At 41.4% G+C, this 20,412-nt stretch overlaps 1 protein-coding gene across 1 annotated transcript in view; it reads right to left on the minus strand.

Moving 5' to 3' along the window:
• LOC306970884 (FRAS1-related extracellular matrix protein 2-like) overlaps positions 1 to 13,389 on the minus strand; it is a 101,519-nt gene extending 88,130 nt beyond the window's left edge. The window contains exons 1-2 of the mRNA XM_079566946.1: positions 8,081 to 13,389; positions 41 to 130 (exon numbers count right to left, since the gene is read on the minus strand). Coding sequence (XP_079423072.1) covers positions 41 to 130; positions 8,081 to 13,079 — 5,089 coding nt within the window. The 5' untranslated portion in view covers positions 13,080 to 13,389. The remainder of the gene's footprint in view (positions 1 to 40; positions 131 to 8,080) is intronic.
• Positions 13,390 to 20,412: the final 7,023 nt, after the last annotated feature.

Consider the following 20,412-nt stretch of genomic DNA (forward strand, 5'->3'; position numbering starts at 1 on the left):
TAAGTGCGTGTGCCTATACCGCTGAACATTACACTCTTACCTTTATCTTCGACAGAGAAGTGGAAGAGGTCCGAGGTGGCGTTTTCATCACTGCGCAGCACGTAGCAGATGCTGAGGTCGTCGATGTCAGCTGGGAGGGAAACACAGGCACAAACAACATCAGCACAGAGAAGGCAGGTATAATGCCGGGCGCTGAATAACGTGATGTTTTTTGTTTTTTTTGTCGAGGCAAACGTAGGGTGCTGTAAGCCGCACGGGCAGATGTGGTGCTGTGATTAATGGTGTAATGCAAATGGAGTCCGGATTTTGTTTGAAAGGTTATAATGGTGTTGGTGTAACTGTGATGCATGCTGAGAGAGTAAACAATAGCCAAAGGTGGAGGAAGTCATCAATGTGTGCACTAAATAAGCCTGTAATACTGTAATATAATGTAGGCACTGCAGCTACTTCAGAAACGACTACACAAACACTACTTCCACTGTGGCTTTGCCCATACTGCTTATTAAAGTAATGCAGAAACTATTTTAATGGAGAGTTGAACAATATTACTATCTTATCCGTAATGCTACCACTATTACTAAGGCACAATGTGAAAACAAAACTGCAATATTCAACAACTGTCTTGAACATTGCAGCAACAATATTACATTTTTACATAACCATATACAGGACAGTACATTACATTTAGACACAAGGTCATAGGCAATTTGGTTTTCTTCAAAAAGTGTTGAAAGAAGAAGAAGAAGAAATTAAATCTAAATCAGGACCAAAACAAGGCAAAAACTAAACACTAAACTTCTGCGCATATTTAAGGCTGTGTGTGTAAATGTGTAAATGTGTGTCAAATGAAAGAACTACATGATTACGATGATGTTTGTGGCTTTTTGTTATATGGGTATTGCCTAAAATTGAGATTACATACATTACTAATATTATTACTACTGATGCCAATACTGGGGTTTGAGTAGGCCCTATCTGTCGACATCCGATATTTACCGATATCAAGAGACTTTCTTAAAAGGGTCTTTCTCTGTGTGAAAAATGAAACTAAGTCATATTTTATTGTCATGATGTTACAGATCAATTATATGTATTAATAAACTCTTGGATAAACATTTAACAAGGATCACTGAACTTTTCAAAATTATCCTTGGGTATATGACAGGCTTTAGGTTACATTAATATAAACAACTCACATGAAGTGAGCTGAGCATTACAGTGATTTCTTAAACTAAAATACAAACACTTGGCTTCAGCAGTGGTTATTTTATTTTATCAGGCTACTTTACTATCATAGTTTCTGTCCCAGCCTTGATTAGTTTATGTTAGCATTAGCATTAGCTCCCGCTAACTTTAGCATACTGATGCTAACTGCAGCAAAAATACATTAGCCTAGGCTAGATTTCGGTGGTAAAAGTTGTGTTTCAAGGCGTTGTGAGCCAAAACTGGTATCAATTCAGCATCAGATATTTGTAGCCGATACCCGATATCGATTTTTTCCCCCTATATTTGCTCCGATATCTACTACTATTACTAATGCTACTACTAGTTCTGTATTGTTTCAAAAGAGAACTATTACTGGGTCTAATAACTACAGCTATTACATACTTTAACCTCCACCTTAACCAAGTGTATTTTCTCCAGTTCGGCATTACCCTAATCTGAAAGCTTACAGATAGATAGATAGATAGATAGATAGATAGATAGATAGACCTTTATTGTCCCACAGGGGGAAATTTGTTTTCACAGCCGTCACAGAGACACACACAAAAGACACAGAAGACAAGCCAAAGACAGTAACAGTCTATAGGCCAGTGTAACGCCCCTCTTGAAACCTAAGACTTACATAACTGATCTCAATGGATTTCCTTGCGTTGTTGCCATGATCTCACTTTTTCATCGCTTTTTGTCAGTCTTTTGTTGCAACTTTGGGTCTCTTTTTATTGCGATTTCGACCCATTTTTGTCACTTTTTCATTTGATTTTTGCCACATTTTCATATTTTTTGTCACTTTTTTGTTGTGTTTTTGTTGCTTTTGGCAGCTTTTTTATTGCTTTTTAGTCACTGTTTTGTGGCTTTTTTATCGCAATTTTGCCACTTTTTCATTACTCTTTTTTTATTTTATTTTTACATTTTTTATTTAGAAAATGCCAAATTAGACAAAATGTGCTGGGTTCAGGTACTGGTTAAGAAGTCAATGGTACTATATTTTTAGAGTAAGTAAATGTTCTCACAAATGTCTCCCTTTGTTGCCATTAGCTTCAGGACAAAAGACCCATGTCGTGTGATTTACAAAGGCGCTCATGTGAAGTTCCATGCTGCTCTTAAAAATAGCCTCAAACACACTTTGAAGGCTGTTTATGACATCTTCTTAGCACACTTTATTTTCTGTCAAATCCTTGTTCAAAGATAGGAGATGTCCTGCTTCACTGGTGTATCACTCAGTGTAACAGCAGGTCTGAAAACAGCTCTGATCCTGCTTCTTATCAGCAAAAACCAACAGCACTTTTTAGCAGAGCGCATTTTCAAAGTCATGCATCCATAACACAATGATAAGAGTTCCAACTAAAAAAAAATAAACAAAAAAAGGCAAAGAGAATCTTAAAATGTCTGCTCACAATTGTCATGTATTTTTCAGTGACAGATTGGGTTAGAAATATTAAGAGAGCACAACAATAGTTAATATAAAGTAAAGTTGTCCTCCATATTTGACCCTGCCTTCAATGTCACTGGGGGAAGCTATCAGAAGCAGCGGGAAACCGCACAGTGCAGTGCCCGGGTAACCTTCTCGCAGCATTTGTACATTCACAAACACACAAGAATGTTTGGGCCAAATGTAAACTAATTAAAAACGCTGCTACATACTGACAAACACACATAACCATTGATTCAATCGGCAGCAAATTCTGCTCCAAAAATGCGTCTCTCCCCGAATGATTTAAACCGGAGCGATCCCAGATTGATATCAGTGCTAATGTTGTTGGCACCGTAACCTCAATCTGGCTCTTGGTTAGTGTCCGGGGACCCGACTCCAGACCGTGAGCTAAGTGTGGAAGTAGCCGTAGGAAGCCCCTGCAGCTACAGGAAGATCATACAAAGTCGGCCCAGGAACCGAACATGGGACTGTGTGGCCATTAGATTAAAACATCGCCCACGCGTTTCAGCCGTAGTAGGCCTTCGTCAGGGCAGCACTCGTGGGACTGTGTTGGTTTGAGTGAGGACTAGTGCTAAGTGTTAACCACAACCATTCCACCTAGACACAGATTATGAAGATGGCATTTTTACTGAGGTTATGCCTATGACATCCCAGCGTAGCAACAGCATGGCAACAGAAGACAGGTGAGTGTCAACTTTGAGTTGATTTGCTATGACACTTCATTTTACACAACCTTGATACATTGTATTTAACTAAATTTAGTACAATGTAATCTGCTTTGTAGCAATCTGTAATAACTAGTACTTATGTAGTACTAGTTATAATGCAATGGAATAATGCTTTTTAGTACATACAGGTGCTCGTCATATATTTAGAATATCATGAAAAAGTGCATTTACTTCTGTTATTCAACTTAAAGTGTGAAACTAAAATATGATAGACTCATTACATGCAAATTGACATATGTCAAGCCTTTATTTGTTATCATTTTGACTATTATGGCTCAGCTTCTAAAAACTAAATATCTTTGAATATTTAAAAAATGGACTGTAAACTATAATCATCAAAATTATAACAAACATATGTCACTTTGCATGTAATGAGTCTATATCAAATATTAGCTTCACAGTTTAAGTTGAATAACAGAAGTAAATGCACTTTTTCATGATATCGTAATTATATGACAAGCACCTGTAATGTATTCACTCATTAATTGTCCGTGAGAGTAAATACTACGCTGACAGAAAAGACAAAGGGAGAGAGGAATATTGTACATCCAATTACACAATGGAGATACATTTTTTTCACTCAAATTTGGCTGTAAATACTGTTTAAGTGGCGTTAGCCCACAGTTAGCTTTGCCCGTTAGCCTGTTAGCTTCTTCTTTGTGACTCTATTAGTGTGTATTGGGATTACGAATGTATTTATTAAGGTAAAAAAGTTACTTAGTTCTTCTTTAAAGGGGCTAGATGCAAGTTAGTAATTTTATGCTCACTACTGCCACCTCAGGTCTTACGCGTAACTGCAGCTTCTATATTAAGCTCGTGCATGACGGCGCTTCAGACCCGAATTAACACCTTTTTGAGTGACAGTGCAGGATTTTAGAGGCAGTTGTGGGGAACAGGTCTGGGCTCATTCTGCACATTAGGACATGGCTGGAACATGTAAGGGGAGGAAAATACTTAGTTTTAACATTTTTAAACTCCGTATAGTCCCTTTAAGGTTAGGGGCTTACGTAACCCATAGGTACAAGTTATTACACATTGTTATATAAATTTGGCAGGTACAATGTATCAAGGGTAGTGTAAAATAAAGTGTTACCAGTTTAACTGGAAAAGCAATTACAACAACTACTACTACTACCATTTCCTAAATGATATTATATAAATTTACTTTCTCCACATGTTCATTTCAAAAAGAGAAAAAGCATTAAATCTTGCTGACGTTGATGCCACTGATTTCTGCGACGATGTGCCTGCGACTCAACTTACAAAACCATTTTTTTTAAAACACATCCGGAAACTGGAAAACTCTTAAACCCCAACAGTAGCACTGACACATTTAAAAAGCAGGTGGATTTCTTTAAATGACAGACGGGAGAGAATGTTAAAAGCAGGATTTGTGGCCAGGATCTACACTAACATCTGTTTTTTTGAATTACAGGGCTGTCCGTTTTTTTCCACACTGCTCTACAAATGCCTATTACTCTGCAAGAAAGGAGGAGGAGGGGGGGGGGGCTCACGACGCGAGAAAGGGCTTGGCCTCCATGAACTAGCACCTCAATAATGGATGTCTGAGAGAGAGAGGTTCATAAAAGTATAAACCCTTGACTTGGGCACGAAAGCCTCTTTGGTGGCTTCCTGTCACCGCACTGCTCCATTTAGCTCCAAAAAGCGAGTGACAAATAAGCTACGTCCCCCTTTGCACTCCCTACTTTGTGCTTTTTGTCTGTTTGTTTCAAATTATATAAGCGTTTGTGGGTGTTTCATTGTGCAAATCTAAAGTCATCAGGGTCAACCAGTGGGCATGCTCCTTATCAAATATTTAGAGTTCTTCCGCGCCTGGTGGGATGTGCTGAAATGGGACGGTAAATACGAGCGGGGGCTGTCTCTTTCACCTGACTGACTCCTCTGACAAGACGCCTCGCCCTCTGTGTATCAAGCTCCTCAAAAGCAAGCTTCATTTCCAGCATGCAATTTTGATTTTACGCAAAAGCATCTCTTCCTCCCGTGCCATTGTTCGACATCAAGATCAACAGGGGAAAGAATGAGATCTGGGGATAATAATAGATTGTTAGATTTTCACAAAAATGGGTCAAATAGCCAAAATGTGAGAATCTAGAATAATTATATAAGCGTAAGTAAAACCATTACGCAATAGAGCTTCACAAAATCCCAGATATCGAGTATGGACATTGGACACTTAAGATTCAGTTCTTGTGTTTTAATGCTGCTGTCAATATTGCTTAACAAGGACATTAAAAGATGCAAATGATTTACCGCCTTGTTAGAAATGGGCTTTGTGAGTTATAGACAGCAGACTCGTGATAGACGGCTTTGTATCTTGCTGCACTACAAAGCATTTTAGAGGCTATTATGGCTCATTTCGCTGTGTCTTTGAGCCCCGGCACCCTACCTTTATACGTGTTTCATACCAAATTGTCCACCATTTCTGAAAGTTTGCTTTTGCCTCCACCTCTACCTGTTTTGTTCGACTGCGGGAGAAGGTGGAGCCGCTCGCTTGTTCAGATAAGTGCCTCATCATGGGCTGAAATCGTGCATTGATTGCGGCGCTTTACATCTCAATCAGACGCATTGTTGTCGCGTTTTACACCACGATATCAATAAGCAGCTCTGCCCACATTGGCAAAATGTTTACACAGATTAGGGGGCATGGCTCAAAATGCTTTACAAGGCTGAATGAATGCACTAAATGTCATGATAAATAGGAACACATAGATTTAAATTGTTAGCTGCGACAACTCTCGGGGAGCAATGCTGTCACAGTAATGCAAACAACAATCTATCATTCTTAGCTTTACTTATGGGGCATCTCTTGTTGAAGTCATGCGTGTCCAAACTATAGCTCAGAGGCGTGAATGTGGTCTGCCGATCAATATTTATTGGCCCTCAGGATTCAGGCCCAAAATGCCAAAGGTGAACTTTTTAAATAAGCTTTTTTTTTAAGTGCAGTGACAGAAAGGAACACAGTAAAACCTCTGTTGCACCGATTTGAATAATTTATTGTCTTCTGAAACAAGAGAGCTGGCAAATTTGTCTTCCTGATGATGAGTCGAGACATCGTCAGTGTGGCCCTCCACCTCAGATACAGTACTTATTCATTCATAGGCTGCTCTCAATGAAACACACCCCTGCAGCTATATGTTACATCAAATGTTAATCTCAGCCTAACCTAAATATGTGTGTTATATTTTATATGCACATAACCTAAACCTTTCTTTTTATGCCAATGCAGCACTTTACAGTTTGACCCCATTAACCTGTTTCGCCTCAGATTTAAATATATACCAATTAATACTCGAGCAATAAATGGTCAGAGCTCAGGATGTGCCGAGTGCCAGCGGAGTGACCTTTTGCGCATGATCCTTGTTTCTATGTCTTACACTTCATTTAACAAAACCTCTACAGAGAGCATCAGATGTGAGCGTTTCCCCCGGAGATGGAGAAACGATAAATTATTCATCCCGAACCGTCTCCAAGACATTTGTGCAAAACATCAGCCTGTACTTTGGACTGCTAATTATGATTTGATGAGCAAGGCACATCTAAATCAGGCCCACAAATTAACTATTGAGACTCCCTCACCGACACTCGTCACACCAGCGAATAATTATTACTCCATAAATTAAAATCTCAGCTAAGAAGTGTGAATGATTAATCGAAACTTGCAGCGAAAAGTGACATTTTGAATACTTGGCAAACTTTGTGTGTTTTTGAAAAGGGTTTCGCAAAGGTGAAATTAAGATGGATAATGGAGATGACCCAGGGCTGGGTAGTGTGACCTCAAAAAGGTGCAGCAATTAAGGGATAGAATTAACAGCACCGTGTTGCCCTTAAATCTGAAATCTAAAGTAAGCTTTTAATGAGAGGTGATTCTAGAACTGCACTCATTTGCATGTCATTTCAATTCCACAGCAGATGCCCTTCCAGATGCAATCCTTTTTCACTGACTGGAGCTTTCACCCCACACAAAAAATGAACTTCTATAGTAGTAGTAATAGCTCATATATTAATACGATTCATGCAGTGCTCTCAGGGAAGTAAATGATATTTAGTTTAAAACATAATCTTGATCTTTTGTTTTTGTATTTACAGGATACTATACAACCTAAACAATTGCTGCATTTGCGATTTGATAACTCTCACCAATACAATTGCAATTTAAACCGATCACCGTTAATTGTGCAACCCTACCAAAAACAAATTCCATGTCTGACAAACTCCAAGCTCAGTTATGTTCGTGTGCACTTCCAAAATTGTTACATTGTGTCGCAGCTCTGACAGCGAAGGATAAGCAATTTTCCACTCTGACAAATTGAATATAATAGACAATGTAGTACTACGAAGCGCAGAAGTGTAAGTAACACAAACAAATGCTAATCTCAAGTAGATTTTAGGACTTTCTCCATTCACATTTTTCATACCACAGTTTTATTTTCTATTCATGTTGCTTCCAAGTGCAGTTCTGGAACAATAGTTTGTCAAAAGTGATGTTAAAACTTGGCTTGAGTTAATAGTGGCAAGTACACAGCTACAGTAACGATAATTGGAGTAGGTGTGTTTTTCATAAAAAGTCAAGTGTACTCTATGTTTATGTTCATTTATATAAAAACTGTTGTATTATATTAATTGTGTTGTTTTTGTTGAGTGTAAATTAAAATGTGGGAATTGTGTCTGCTCTTACCTTGGCTGAATGTATTGATGGAGTTGTTCCCTTGTCCCATGTTGATGACGTAGCCATGTTTGGGTTGAGTGGTGATGCGAAACACCAGCGACACAGGGCTACTGTCTCTATCCGCCGCCCTGAGCACTTTCGGACTCAACGGGAATCCCACATGTCCCGTCGGCAAAATTTTCAAAGTGGGCGCTCCTTTATTGACGACCAATTGTGGGGCTCCATTGTCCAAACCAACTATTGTGATTTTCACCATTTGTGGTCGCCTCGTCTCAAAAACGGTATCGGGGAAAACGTAAAAATCTGCGTGCGTTCCGTCTGTGATTGTAAATGAAAAAGAGTCTTCGGACGACTCTGTGCCGTCGTGCTTGTAGCTTATAAGATTTTCATTCAGGTCTTGTTTGCTAAAGCTTGTAACGGGCGTAGATTGGTTGTACAGTAACTTCCCATGAACTGGGAGTTGAGTTACTGTAAATTTCAACAGCTTTTCTGGTGTATCCTGATCTTCAGCGGTCAACTCGAATGGCGTGATAAGTTTGGTCTGGCCTTCGGTGACTAGCAGCGCATTTATAGTGACTACTGGTTTCTTGTTATCGACGTCAACTATGGAGATCCTGAATGTCCTGAAGATTGGATTGTAGCCATCTGTGACTTCAAACTCAAAACTGTCCATTTTGACCTCATCGTCCGAAGTGTGGATGTAGTAGATTTTGCTGCCCGCTAGCTGAAGTTGGGTAAAGGACACTATTGGCATCCCGGGACTGTCCGTGCACTCTAAATGTCCTCTTACAGGAGCTCTGGTAACAGTAAAGACAAGGCTTTCATCTGGGCTGTTCATGTCAGTTGTACTAAGAAGATCTGTGGTCAAAGTCACCCTACCGCCTTCTTTAAGGGATACACCTTTGCTGACCACATCTGGGAACACCATATCGATACTGCCAATGGTGATATAGAAATAACGATCGATCAGCGGATTCATGCCATCCGTGACGTCGAATTTAACCAAATCTCTGATGCCTTCTTGTCCGTTGTGGGTATAGCTGACCAGACCCTCGTCAATATCGGCCTGTGTAAAATTCATCCCGACTGTGATATTTTCCAAAGAGCCAGAGGGCGTTTTTCTCTGCAGTAACCCCTGACCTGGGCCATATCTGATAATATACGTGAGCGTGCTATCATCTGAATCTAAATCTGTAGCTTTGAGCGCTCTGTTGTTGATTCCTTTTGTCTCCCCAATTTCCACCTCAAGCCCGTCGTTGATAAGCATTCTCGGGGTCTCGTCATCAACGGATACGATCAAAACCATAGCCGTTTTCTGCACCGAGAACTTCCCATCCGTTAAAATAACTTCAAAACTGTCTTCTGTTGTTTCTGAGTCGTCGTGCTCATAAATAATGCTTGATGCCTCTCTGATCTGCTCCAAAGTGAAATTCGTCACCAGTACGGACCCGGTAGAAAGCTGATTCAAGATAGCGCCGTGTTTAGGGGGCTTGGCGATTGTGAAGACAAGATCTTGAGGCGGGATGTCTCTGTCAGCGCCGTTTAAAAGTGGCGTGTCTATTACAATGTTCATGCCTTCCATAACTACAATCTCGCGCAAGTAAATTTCCGGTTTTTCGTCATTTGCTGGAATAATCACAATTGGGAAGAAATGGTTTTCAGAGTAATTTATGCCATCTGAGCACATGAACGTAAACCTATCTTCAACTGGCTCTACTCCTTTGTGGATGCTTTGGACATAGTAAATATTACCCTCTCGAATGTCTCTGATCGTGAACGCGCTTATGGCTGTTCCCGATCTTGATTTTTCCGATCCTGAGGCGGGCGAAATATTCTCGACGTATCCCACGTTAGGTTGGACAACAACAGTGCAAAGTATATCATCCGAGGGTGTGTCGCTGTCATCTGCGTTCAGATGCTGAGGTCCTATCGCGTACTTTTCACCTTCTATGACGCTAAACTGCTCCACCACCCCCACTTCAGGAGGTTGGCTATCTACTGGGAGGATGGTTACTCTAACTTGGACTCCGTTTACTTTATTCCCCCCGACTGTCCAATCCTCCGACATGTCTGTGAGGGTCAAATTGAAACCATCGTACTGCGACGTTAGCCCGACCTCTCCACCTGTGTGCGCGTATACTACTACCCCATTGATAATATCAGCCTGGGTGAATCTATTAGCAGGGACGCCTTTAACCAAGATTTCCCCCATAGCCGGCGGGTCCTCAACAATAAAAGTTAACTCCAGGTCATCCGTGTCGTCATCATGGCCTTGGATCACATTAGTAGTGATTTCCGTGGCGCCGTTTTCCAAGACGTCCAAATGTGATCCGATTGTTCCCGCCGGCAAGCTGACAGTTGGGATTTCGTCATCTATGGGCTTAACCGCGACTCTGACTGTCACCGGGAGAACATGCATGCCATCGCTGACATCAAGCTGAAACTCATCTGCCACGGTCTCCTCCCCGTTATGAACATATGATATCTTGCCTTGCAGAATATCATCAAGCCTGAAAACCCCCTTTAAACCGAGATCTGAGAAGGACAATTGAATCTGGCCGTGCTTTGGGAGACGGCTAAGCGTAAATGTAATTTGCTTGTGTTCAGTATCGGGGTCAGTAGCGTCCAGTTCGGCTGCGGTGATGATGTGCATGCCCCTTTCGAGCACTGTAAATCCGGTGTTTGTGATTTGCGGCGGTTTGTTGTTAACGGGCTGGAGGTAGATTGTAAAAGCGCCGTCCACTGTGTTGCCGGCTGTATCCTCTACTAAATATCGAAATTGCACAACATGAGCGGTGATGCCCAGCTCTACATCGGGAGGTCCGTAGGAGATTTTGTGGTGATTAACTTGAGCCTGGGTGAACTCGCTGACTTCAGTCCCGGGGCTGTCGGTCAGGACTAAAGAACCGAACAAAACGGGATTATTTTCATCCGTGTCCATGGGAGGCTGGGTGATTGTGTATTTGAGGTCACGGTCTTCGGAGTCCAAATCAGTGTAGCGCAAAACTTCCTTACTGAAATGGGTTAGCTTGTACTCTTGAACGGTCATTTGCAAAGTGGTGCCTGGGAATAGCTCCGGGGGCACGTCGTCTATGGGCAGCACTCTGATTAAAAACACACTTTCCCCAGATTCGTTTGGCGGATCGTTATCGTCTTGAACTGTGAACATAAACTGATCCGTGACCGTTTCTGTGTTGTGCGGCCCTACGTGTTTATAAAACAACTTCCCATCCGTAATATCTTTCTGAAGCCACTCTTTCACCTCCTTCTCATACATTTCGTCGTCTGAGTTGAACTTCCAGGAGGAGGGGTCTTCCGGGGCATCCGATTGCCTGAGAAGCACCGTCCCGATCGTGGAAAAGGGCGGCACAATAATGAATTTAATAGTTGAGTCTTCAGAGTCTATATCCGCTGCACTTAGCATGAGGGGAGAAATAGGCATCATTTGATTTTTAAACAAAACCAAACCCGTATTGGCATTGATAATTGGGGGCTCATCATCTGTTGGCACAATTGTTATCGGGAACAAAAATTCAACTTCGTGTTTCCCGTCTGTCATTTTGAATACAATATTGTCACTATATGTGTCGCTGCCGTCGTGTTGATAAACCACTACTCCGGTCGTGAGGTCGACCGGTGTGAAAAACTTCCTGTCTGACCCCAGCACCATGAGGTCACCGTGCCGCAGCCCGTCCACTACTGTGATAGTAACCAGGTCTAAATTATCTTCATCGCTTATTTCTAAGTTATGCGCACTGAAGAGAGGTCTGGACTGGCCCTCATATAGGAGCTGCCCTGTGTTGCGCGTGACAACGGGGGCCAGTGTATTCATGGGTTTCACTACTATCATAAACGCAAAGGGGTCTGAGATCGCCCCGTCAGTGTCTACAATTTCAAACTCCAGCTGGAAGATCCTCTCTGTGTCTGAGTCTAAAGAGGGGGGCTTGTATGCTATTTTCAAGTCACGCAGGTCTCTTTGGTAAAAAGATGTGATGGGCAGGTTTCTGTCATCTGTGCTGACAATATAGCCCTCCTCATAGGAAAGAGGGGAGGTAATGTTAAAAATAAGCTCATCTGGATTGGACTCGGCGTCTTCCGCTGCCAGCATGTCTGAAGTGAGCGCTGTCATTACAAACTGACTCACCTCCATCATCATCATAGACACGAAGCTGGGTTTCGGCGGCGTGTTTTGCTCGCCCTCTCTAATACGAATCATCAAGTGAAAGTACTCCTGTTTGACTAAATTGCCCTCCATGTCGTGCAGCTCTACAACCATGGGGACGTAATCTCTGTTGGGGGATTTGCGCTCAAACGTGTGCTCGTAGCGTATGTCAGCCTGCGTAAACTCATCACAGTCCATCATTGAGGAAAGTTTCCCTCCGTCTCGCAGACTTCCATACCTGGGCAAGCCGCTGCCGCCGGACAGAAACGTCACCTCGCATTTGTACAGGGCTCTGTCGTACGTGAACTCGAGTGTCTTTTTGTCAATGGGGTTGCTGGTGCCCCTGAGGCGGTCAACCGTGAGCGGCATGTTCTTGGTGAGTAACTCCAGCTGCGTGAACACCACCTCCACTTCCATCATGAAGGGGATGATGACGGTCTCGGTCTGGGCATCATACCTGAGCTGCAGCCTCACTCTGTCCCTGGCCGGACTCCGCGAGCCGTAGTGCGAGTAGGTCACGTCGTTAGGGCCAAAATCACAGGGAAACTTTTTGGGCGAGAGGTGCCCGGGTCTCTGTGACAGCGGGTCATTCTCCAGCACCGTGATGCTGCACCTGTCCCCCGGCTGCGTCTGGATGACCAAGTCGTTGATGGGATCGATGTAGACGGACCTCCCAAAAGGCACGCGTACTCCGTTGTTGGCCACGAGTATTGCATCCTCTGACAGTTCGGATCTGAGCGCGTAAAATAATCCCTCGCTGTCCGCTTGAGACGAGACGAGACCCGCCGCGGAGACGCACAGGAGAAGAAGTCTGTAGTGCCACATGTTGGGAAAAGCACAAAACATCCAAAGCGCTGAAAATGTGTTTGCTTTATGAGCGCGGAGTCAGAAGGGACGGATCAGGCGGTGACTCCCATGTGCGCAGCTTCCACGTTCTCCGGCGGAATAGCGCGGAGCAGTTTCAACTTCAGGTACTTGAGACGCTGAGGGGAGAGAGCTACCGCCCCTCTCCGCACATATTGGAGGATGTTCGAGGGTTTGTTGCCCCAGGCGCGAGGCCAATAGGCGCGAGATCTTGCTGTCACGACGGGGCGGGGCAAGAGGAAGCCCCTTATCCTATTTAGATGGGAAAGATCTAAAGCCAATATTGGACTCTTATAAGTGATACATATTAGTGTGTAAAGTGTCTATGTCAGGACTTTGTTGGAATACGTGAATGCAGAACATTCCCTGCACAAAAAAAAGTTTTAGATATAAGGGTTTTTGTTTTTTATGTCAAAGTTATTATTAGAAGTATTTTTTTTTATGGCTATTCCTTTTTCCTGGATGCACACTGTGGCTTGTCTCCAGTGGCTTGTACTGAGTCAGTTACCAGTGAGTCACATCCTAATTCTGGCCCAGTACAGAGGGGGCTGGTGTGAGAATGAAAAAGACAAATAGTGAAATTTTGGCAGGTGAGATTTCCGTTTCAGATATCAGGTCAGGTTCATCTCTTGCACCGCCACATACTAGACCACAATAGCACTCAAACACGGTTAATCTAAACAAAAAGTGTTTTGTTTGAAATGACCTAATACCAGGGTGGAGAGAGTGTCTTGATTTGCCTGGGAGCCTTGGGGTCACCCACAGAAGACCTGGAGGAGGTGTCTGGGCCTCCCCTTAGACCACTGCTTCCGTGACCCAGTCCTGGATAAGCGTTAGAATATTGATGGATACAACTCTTTCACTGACTATTGTCCCATTGAGAAATTAATTCTCTTCATTTGTAGCCTTCAACATGGCGGCTGAGCAACGGTCATGAGCAGCGGTCGACCACATGTGCAGTGTCTGGGGTCCCATATCCAGATCTTCAAACATGCAGATGTGCCAGTTGTGGGCCATATAACACCTTCCAAATAGATGTCTTCAATCCAAGTTGATTAATATCTAATTATTTTTGGCTTAATCTTTATAGACCTCTGTTATTGCTACCCTAACAGATGTCATTGTGGAGCGTGTTTATTATTACATAAAGATATTTTTAGTTTGGTTTATTTATATGAAGGACAATGAACAGTTGCATTAGAAAGATGGCTGCAGATTTAGCACTCTGCTCATTTCCATCTGTGATCCATGATGTGTGTTTTAATTGTATTTTGACCATTTTATGGTGTGCATTAAATTAATATATTTGAGCTTCAAATCAGTGAATAAAATATAAATTATCCTGTCCTCTGAATTGGTTATTTGATGAGTGAGCATTTGGCATTTTATTTTGTGCTTTTAAAACTCACATAATTCTTAGTTAATGGCAGAAAAACATTAATTGTTGAACATTTTCTAAACTGCCCAAACATACTTTTGCCATTTCTGTTGTAGAAGTCGTCTCCCGTGACATTCCTGAAAGTTTATGCTCTTTATGAAAAGAAAAATGATTGAAACATTGTTTTAGCCATTCAGTCCCACTTTGGGCTATGGCTGCTGCATCTACAGACGAGAAGTATCATTTTTATGATTACTATGACCGAGGCCGAGACAAGAGTAAATGCAATTACCCATATCGGTTAAATCCTATCGAGGTAGGACAGAAGCATTTCTTTGGAGAGCTGTCACGAACCGCTGTGTATACAAATATCTGTAAAAACAGCATGGATCTGTGGTCACTTAAATAAACATGTCCTATGGTGCTTTTGGAGACTGTATGAATAGGCAAAGTGGGATTATTTCAAATGAATGCGGTCATTTATCCACTTATTTATGTTTACTTCGATCAGCAAAAAAATGTCCTCTAAAATCTTCTGACCTTCCTTTGAGCAAAACGTAATGGCCCTCACTCATAAAAGAGCAGCATAAATAAAGTGTAGCACTAACAGGATGCAGAAAGGTGTGTAGATTTGGCTGCAAGGAAAAGGCTTTAGTTGTTTGTTTTTTGGGTGCATGGCAGTGTGACCTTGGTGGCCAGTACGGAAATAAAACAGATAAATTAGATAGTGCATGGGAAATTGCAACTCACGGTCAAACAATCCTTCAGGTTTTTTGGTAAAATGGCAACATGTCTATGTGTTTGCAACACACCTAATGAGAAGATGGACTTTCATCTGACCAGCTTCAAGTCTCGTAATACAGTAGCAATGCTTCAGTGTTTTACTTGTGGGTTGTGTCTGTTGGTTAGTGCCAGGGGTCAAGAAGGTCTTACTTTTGTATATTTGCATTCATAGTAGTAATGATGTGGTTGCATTGTGCAAATGTTCTTACGAATATCCAAAGCGGGGCACGGAGCCTGAGACATGTCCAGGAAGCATCTGGAAAAGGTGCCCAAGCCACCTCAGCTGGCTCCTCTCAACGTGGAGGAGCAAGGAACTTTACTCCCAACTCCAAGTTGGTGACGGAGATCCTCAACCTATCTCACAGGGAGAGCCCATCATGGAGTGTTAATGCTCATGATGACCCAGAGTTCAGCAGTAGATCAAAAGCATTTATCTAAATGTTTTGGATTGGTATATTTGATGAAAGGAGCAGGTAAAGGTAATAGAGAATGTTATGTTTTTCATTGTCTACGTGCACACTATAGTCACCATTGATTTAATACAGTTCAATAATCATGAGGGGTCTTGCTCTGTAGTTGCTCTATTGTTTAGTTCAGTTTTGTCAGTGCAAGAAATTCAAACCTGGATAAATACATAAAAACAAGATGTAGTTCAATTGAAGTGTTTTCACATTTTTGAAACTTTCAACAAAACATGTTTTTGATACTGCACAAAGGAACAAATGGCTCTGAGGCACAATTAAACTGTTGCAAAGCGCTCGGCGGGCTGTTCTTTCTGAGTTCACACTGGAAGAACATGGTGTGTCAGCGTGCCATAACACCAAACTTCTCTGATGCCGTCATGTTGAGGGTGCAACCAAGTCTAATCCTCACTGTGCCAACTTTCTGATTCTCTCACGCTTTTACATGTTTGACTCATGAATATTTGAGCGGTTTCACGCTGCTCCTGTAAAACTGACAGTCCCCAAGTCGTTTAAAATATAAGTCTGGATTTGAGCATCTTTCTGGGTCCTCTGCTGTGGCTGTTGTGATTACAGGGCAGGGACACCTTGTCATTTTATACAACATTTTCAGCTGTCTCCACATCTTTTGTCTTTTCTCTGACTTTGAAAAAGACAAAATACTTACTATTCATGTAGGCCTGTATCTGTGAATGATAGACCTTCACTCAAACTGAGGAGCTGGATTTTTCCAGTGTTTTTTTCTTTTGATAGTCCTGTGTTGTATGTAGTTTAAAGTATTGGTTTAGTTCTCAATTAATCTACTGATAATCCTGGTGTAGTTTTAATTTAGTCTTTTTTTTTTTTTCAAAGCTGGGCTGTAAGGGTCATTATTGACGGTGCGAATGAGAGACTAGAGCGGTTTCACCTGGTCGTAAAAACTGGGTTTCTTTCCCACAAAGACCATGTCATTACATTTGGCTATTTTTCTGAAGTGACGCTCGCAAGACTTGATTGTTTAAAACTTTTTGCTTGCTCTGAATATGGCAGTGATTCACCTGCAGAGCAACTTACTGTATCTGCTTAGTTTTTAACACAGATGTCATGTCTTGTGAACCCTTCAATTTATGTAGGCTTGAGACTGGCACGATCGGCTTGTGATTCATTGTGACAAAAGTACTGCAGATTGTTTGTGTCTCACATGTTCAGTTATTGGTGAATACAGAAGCTGGGGTTGGACAGATATAATTATTATTTTGTCCACAGAAAAATTTAACTTTTGACATAGAGAATAAAACATATGTTTTTTACACTCTATTCCACACAACAGTTTGTGTTCATATAAAAAGAAAAAACACTTCTATAGGGGCCACGCTGCTCTTGTCTTGGGAATGAGGCAGTTTCTTTGTCCACCTAATAATAATAATGATGAATTAAACATTGCTTGAGTTATTATTTGCCAAGATGTTACTACAGTATCTATAATTGCTCCTTTTTTTGTTATCTTCACGTACCATATTTCCAAATGTATTATTTATCTGTGAACATGAGCGATTGCCAATGTTCTGATTCCACTGGCATTTTTCAGGCTTTCATCCAACTCATTATCTCCTCCTGTTCTTGCAGACCACTGGTGCTGCTGCCTGCAAAACACATTATGAAACTTATGGACAGTAGGTGGTCCGATTTTCTGACGTGTTCATTTTGTGTCGACTGTGTGGGGGCTCGGCTGGCTCTTGGTGATAAGAGAGATCCCACTGTTGAAGCTGTTTTAGGGGCACAGGACTTAGCCATTGACAGGTAACGTGGGGCGTAGGCAGCTATCAGATAGTTGTATTTGCATAAAATCTTGCCACATGTGCCAGAAAAGAAAGCAAATCTACTTACCATAAAATAAGATTAAGCATTAAAAGCCATATGAATATTTAGAGGACCAAGCGGTGATGAATATTCAACAGCAGCGGAGGGAACGCAAAGCCGATTTCACCAAACAAACTCTTTGAAAGGGGAACGTATGGATAACACTGGTGGCATTGTTTTGTATAATTGCTAATTATCAAAAACATTAGCAAAATCCCAAATTACATTCCCAATTACAAGCAAGTATGTGACTGTACTACAGAGGAGTGAGTGTCCGCCTCCCACGGAGACCAAGTCTGTGTGCGAAATTTGAGGGATTTTAGTCTCCAAGCGCACTCAGTCTGCAAATATGTGTGTACAGCTATTTCAAAACATTTGACCTAAATGTGCAACTAAAATATACTAACTTTGATCCAAATGAACATTGACCAGAATCAAAGAATGTCCAAAACAGAACTGTACCAGAACTTTAGCAGATCACCTAAAACAATAGTATACTTCTACTGCGTTTGTTTACTCTTTGTCTCAGAGTTGAAATTTGCTTTTTGGCAGCAGTTTTTATATCAAATTAGCCCGCCCAAGTGTTCACTTGGGCCTTACTTATAAACACTTGGGCCTTACTTACGAACACTTGGGCCTTACTTACGAACACTTGGGCCTTACTTATAACCACTTGGTCCTTACTTATGAACACTTGGGCCTTACTTACGAACACTTGGGCCTTACTTATAACCACTTGGTCCTTACTTATAAACACTTGGGCCTTACTTACGAACACTTGGGCCTTACTTACGAACACTTGGGCCTTACTTATAAACACTTGGGTCTTACATATGAACACTTGGGCCTTACTTATGAACACTTGGGCCTTACTTACGAACACTTGGGCCTTACTTATAACCACTTGGTCCTTACTTATAAACACTTGGGCCTTACTTACGAACACTTGGGCCTTACTTATAACCACTTGGTCCTTACTTATAAACACTTGGGCCTTACTTATGAACACTTGGGCCTTACTTATAAACACTTGGGTCTTACATATGAACACTTGGGTCTTACTTATGAACACTTGGGCCTTATTTATAACCACTTGGGCCTTACTTATAAACACTTGGATCTTACTTATGAACACTTGGGTCTTACTTATAAACACTTGGGCCTTACTTATGAACACTTGGGCCTTACTTATGAACACTTGGGCCTTACTTATGAACACTTGGATCTTACTTATAAACACTTGGGCCTTACTTATGAACACTTGGGCCTTACTTATGAACACTTGGGTCTTACTTATGAACACTTGGATCTTACTTATGAACACTTGGGTCTTACTTATGAACACTTGGGCCTTACTTATAAACACTTGGGCCTTACTTATGAACACTTGGGCCTTACTTATGAACACTTGGGTCTTACTTATGAACACTTGGATCTTACTTATGAACACTTGGGTCTTACTTATGAACACTTGGGCCTTACTTATAAACACTTGGGTCTTACTTATGAACACTTGGGCCTTACTTATGAACACTTGGGCCTTACTTATGAACATTTGGGTCTTACTTATGAACATTTGGGTCTTACTTATGAACATTTGGGTCTTACTTATGAACACTTGGGCCTTACTTATGAACATTTGGGCCTTACTTCCAAACACTTTGGCCTTACTTACGAACACTTGGTTCTCACTTGTGAACTCTTTCTAGCTTTACTGCACTATATGGGAGGGGTAAAAGTGTAAGTAAATCAAAAACAAAAAAAAGTTGCAGAAAACCTTGTATATTTTTGAAGGAAATTATAGATCCCCTTTTCACAAAACTGCTTAGTTTATTTTATTTTTTCTGTTTTGCACAAATGTATTCAATCGGAAGCCTGTAACCCGTGTGAATAATGCATGTATGTAAATTGACAGAGGGAGGCGGGAGTTTGGTTGGAGGACCTGGATTTTGCACAGCTCTAAACTCACGGGCAACTACATTTCACTCAGAGAGGATAATTTTCCACTACACTGCGTCCCACTGGAGTGATGATAAACCATGAGAGATTTATTTGAAAATTTGACAGCATTTTTGGACAATAGCCTACTTTTTCCTCTCTCTCTTTTTTTTGTGTAGATTGTTTTACTAATTTGCTACTTTGTTGCCCTTAAAACTATGCCATGTGTGATGGTATGAATTGTAGAAACTAACACTTACCTGATACTTGTGTTCAAGAATGGAAAAAATATATATCTAAATGGCTGTATTCGAATGTGTGAGCATGTCTGCCATCGTTGTGCATGGTAGACAATAAAGTTTTTTCTATTCTATTCTATTCTATTCTTTTTCTTTGGAGATATAAGAGCACAAAGTTTATACCTTTGATGGCTTTACTGAAATTTAAGAGCGCATTAAATTCATTAAATTTTAAACACAAGGTCGGAATTAAAGTCACTAAGTTACGGCACTAAATACACTTTAAAATGTATATCTTTAACTGAACAAAAGTCAATGACAGAGAGGAACTACTGGGATCCTGCATATGCCACTTATGAGCCTACACTTAGTGAAACACAAGTAATGTTTAAAAAGTACACATTACGTTCAGTGGGAGAGATTTTTCCGAACTTTTACTTAAGTGACGGACTGAACTCCTTTTCCCAGCGGAGAACACCCATAACACAGGTGTTTCTCCGCAGCCTTTTCAACAGGTAACGCCAATGACAGGACACTCCTGCTCTGTCCTCACCATCTCCATCCCCACCTCCGCAAACCTGGAATCATGCAAACATGCAAAACTGCTGATTCTAAACAAACTGTTATTACTCCTAGGCCTGAAGTCTAATGGGAAAGCCGCCGCTCCCTCCTCCTGA

The sequence above is a fragment of the Gobius niger genome (assembly GCF_951799975.1).
Source record: "Gobius niger genome assembly, chromosome: 11".
Lineage (NCBI taxonomy): Eukaryota > Metazoa > Chordata > Actinopteri > Gobiiformes > Gobiidae > Gobius > Gobius niger.